General features: G+C 36.4%; 1 protein-coding gene across 1 annotated transcript; it reads right to left on the bottom strand.

The window, feature by feature from the left end:
- Positions 1–30: 30 nt before the first annotated feature.
- Positions 31–1,671, bottom strand: LOC136233718 (adenylate-forming reductase 06235-like). The gene is made up of 3 exons (XM_066023424.1): positions 897–1,671; positions 295–818; positions 31–240 (listed from the first exon to the last, which is right to left on the bottom strand). The coding sequence occupies exons 1-3, from the start codon at positions 1,669–1,671 to the stop codon at positions 31–33; spliced, it is 1,509 nt and encodes a 502-aa protein (XP_065879496.1).
- Between the last annotated feature and the right edge of the window lie 1,968 nt (positions 1,672–3,639).

Raw genomic sequence — 3,639 nt, 5'->3', positions numbered from 1 at the left:
GTCCGATTAATTTATATGATCAAATATATATCAAGAATCCCAGATAGGACCAAATCCTGGAATTCCTGCGGCATTACAAGCATTTACAATATCTCTACTTCCTTCTGGATTACTCGTAACAAAAACTACTTGAGCACCCCATTTCTTAGCAATTTCAACACTCATTTCCGACACATTAGGCCTTCCTAATATTGCTGTATCATGCACAATCACCTTATCTTTAGGATGTCCACTCATCATCTCTTTTATTTCTTCCCCGAAATTTTCCTCTATCCCTTTCGTCACCCAAAGAACACATAAATTAGCTTTACATGGCTGCAAAAGAAATGAAAGGAACACACAAATACCCGAACCAGTCGCCACCAAAAGAACCCTATCAAACATGTTCGCTAAGTAACCCGCCCCCGCAAAATGCACTTTCCGAACCCACAAATGGCTCGGCGGGTTCGAGACTAACGACTTCGTGTAATCCCCGACCGCACCAGCCAACATCATGTGCTCGTCTTTCCCGTCGGATATTATACCAAATGCGTGCCATTCGGATAATGGCGACGGACTAATCCTTCCTAGCATTCCCGCTTTTACTCCTCCTTGGAATTTTATTATAGAGGCATGTCCTGAAGGGGCAGTTACTTTTACCGGTACACGTCTAACAGTCACCCACGGAGTTATAATTAGTATTGTGGTTGCTAATATGAGCCAGAACTCTTGTTGTCTGACGAGTCTCGAACCAAATTTATCGCTGTATGATTTTGTTATGGGGTTATAAGAGATGCTTAACAAGATATAGACCCATACTAGAGCTAAAGCGGTCCAGCCTGCGAAACGATGAGTCCTTTCGAATACGTTATGATGGAGATGGCGTACGAGGGGAAAAGCGGATAATGAAGATAAGCAGAGAAGCGAAAGAATCGTGGAGGCGACTCCGATTATCGCCGACGAAGTATTCTGTCGGGATTGAAGAGTGAGAACTAAAGCATATATGAGCCAAGCAATGGAAGAAACACCACAGCCGCTGTGTATTCCACCAAGACTCTGAAGGAAAGAGATAACTGTAGTCTTGAGACGTAGAGGCACCCATGACCGCCCGAAGAGCTCGACGGAGAGCCAGAAAACAAGTCGGAGAAAGAGTTCATTCCGGCAGAGTGTCAAAGCAAGAATGTTCGCTATGGAAAACAAAGCTGCTTTCTTTTTTGCATAAGAGAAGTTCCCAGTGGCTGCAAGAATCAACATGATCATGTTCAAGCTGAAGCAAAGTAAAAAAAGGCGCTTGTAGACAGTGAAAAGCCCTTGATCAAGTAGCATAATTTCCAATCTTGATCTTGATTGGTGTTTTCTTGCAGTAGCAGCTGCCTTATTATTTAATGGTTGTTGGGGTGTGTTTTTTCTGCTGATTTCCCCTTCTTCGAGTGTTTCTAATTCATTCTCTTCTTCTTCATCTTGTGCGATGTGAAGATCACAGAAATGGCTACTGGGCTGACTTATAGATCTTTGAACGAAAGAATTGATAATTCTGAAGGAGGTCTGTTGAAAGATAGAGAGCGGGCGAAGACGAGTGGTGTTGGAATTTTGGTCAAGTTTTGTATGCGGTGGAAGTGCAAAATGATCAATTTGGGGTTTTATTTCAAATGATACTCCTCGGCAGCTTGAAAACCTCACTGGGCTTTGCATGTTTTGCTATTTCACAAACCAAAGGAGATGATTGTTGTTTGGTGGGATTCGATGTATCAAATTAACTTGGCATTATATAGGGCTTAACCAGCAATTTTCTATTTTCAACAATTGCCACGTTGAAGAGCCTAAATTTTATTTTAGTATTTTTTTTCAAAAATTTCCAATCTAAAAATGATAGAAAGAAATAAATTAAAGATTATGATTTTTTTTTTTTAATAGTTTGTCTGATTTGTTTGGTTCTAGAATCATCAGTATGCCTACTCTTCCAATTAAAAGTTTCAATATATACTAGAATTTAAACTTGAAATTTAATTTGAGTGACTTAATATTCTTAATCACTCAAACCAATATTATTATTTTTTTTATAATAATGCATATATATTCTATTAGATAAGCAAGTACAAGTACAACATGACAATAGTTAGGATTAAAACTTTACTCATATATAGGCCAAAGTCTAATATATGATCCACAAAGGGAATAGAAAAACTACAAAGAGCAAAAGATACCACAAAGGGAATATAAAGACTACGAAGAGCAAAAAATACCATAATAGGTACATCTAAAATAATAGGACAACAAATCTCATACTTCACTCGAATTCAAATCCACCAGAAAGCAGCTTCAAACCAATCATCATCATCTAGTTTCTTCCGACTATTCGGATCTGAGTCATTTATATTGGTACAACCCCGTAGATCTATGGATCTACATATAAGATAAGACGCTTCCGCTTTGCTAAACCCGGAAAAAGTGTAAATGGAAGAGATATAGCTCACAGATGCAAATCAAACGGAAAAAATCCAAAGAAAACACCAAAAAAAACTAAAAAAGTAGGAATAGAGATATAGATGGGAGGAGGAAGAAGAAAGTCAATCTTCATTCTTCCTCCTCAAGATCTAGTTTCTTTTTGTTACTGATTAAACTTTAAATCAAAAAAATGAGGCAGGATTTGGTTTGGAGTGAACATCAATCAATTCGATTAAAAATTTAAATCCAACCAATAAAATATTAATTTTCTCAAATATTCTTTCAACAGGAATAACTATATTAAATTTGATTCTAGCATTTTTTTTAAAAGTTCAGATTTAGCTTTAGTGTATAAAATAGTACAAATTTAAACGTTTACAAACAAGATCAATTTTACTCGTTATAAAAAAAATTAAAAATTTAGTTTAACTGTCATATCAAATTGTCAAAATCTACATAAAAACGTTAAGATCAAATTAGGCTTGATAACTTTGTTTCTGAAGCACCATTTGTGTCATTCGTTCACCTGCAAGAAAGAACAGAGAGCTAGAGGAGGGCTGGAATCCGGTGAAACCATTTCGATACCTAAGTATAAGCAAATGTTTGAAGGGTTGAAAGTAATGGAATATTCGGAAGTAGTTATGTTAATGTATCTCTAGGGTTTGTCATACGTGTCTACTAACAGTGATGTGAAGAATCACTTTTAGGAATCCATCTCTTATTAGGAATATCATTTTTTCTATTAGGAGAAATATTTCGTTAAGAGACGTCTTCCGTACGATCTCATCTCAGTAAGTGGACGATTTTTCTTAAAGGTAAAGCAGTTCTTGGAAGTCCGCTAGATTTAAAGGTTGGTGTTCCATGTAGCCGCTCGATCGGAAGACTTTCAATACTCCACGTGTCATTGTTGATTTCTTACGGTACCTTGGCTTATCCCTTTTAAATATGAACTTTACAATTTTTATATTAATGCATGAATAAAGTTAAGGATAAATTCCAAAAAAATCCCATGTGGTTTCATGTTCTTCCAAAAAAACCCTTATGGTTTGTTTTTACAAAAAAAAAACCCCTGTGTTATACGCCGTTACCGAAAAACGGAAAATGGCTTAACGGTGTTAAAATGGATGACGTGGCAAGGGGTAAAATTGGAAATTCTGGATTTTTTTATTTTTTTTTTTAATTTCTTCTCTCTCCTCCTCTCTCTTCTTCTTCTTG

The sequence above is a fragment of the Euphorbia lathyris genome, chromosome 6 (assembly GCF_963576675.1).
Source record: "Euphorbia lathyris chromosome 6, ddEupLath1.1, whole genome shotgun sequence".
NCBI lineage: Eukaryota > Viridiplantae > Streptophyta > Magnoliopsida > Malpighiales > Euphorbiaceae > Euphorbia > Euphorbia lathyris.
Note: the sequence above shows the minus strand (reverse complement) of the source record. Positions and strands in the feature narration are given on the sequence as shown.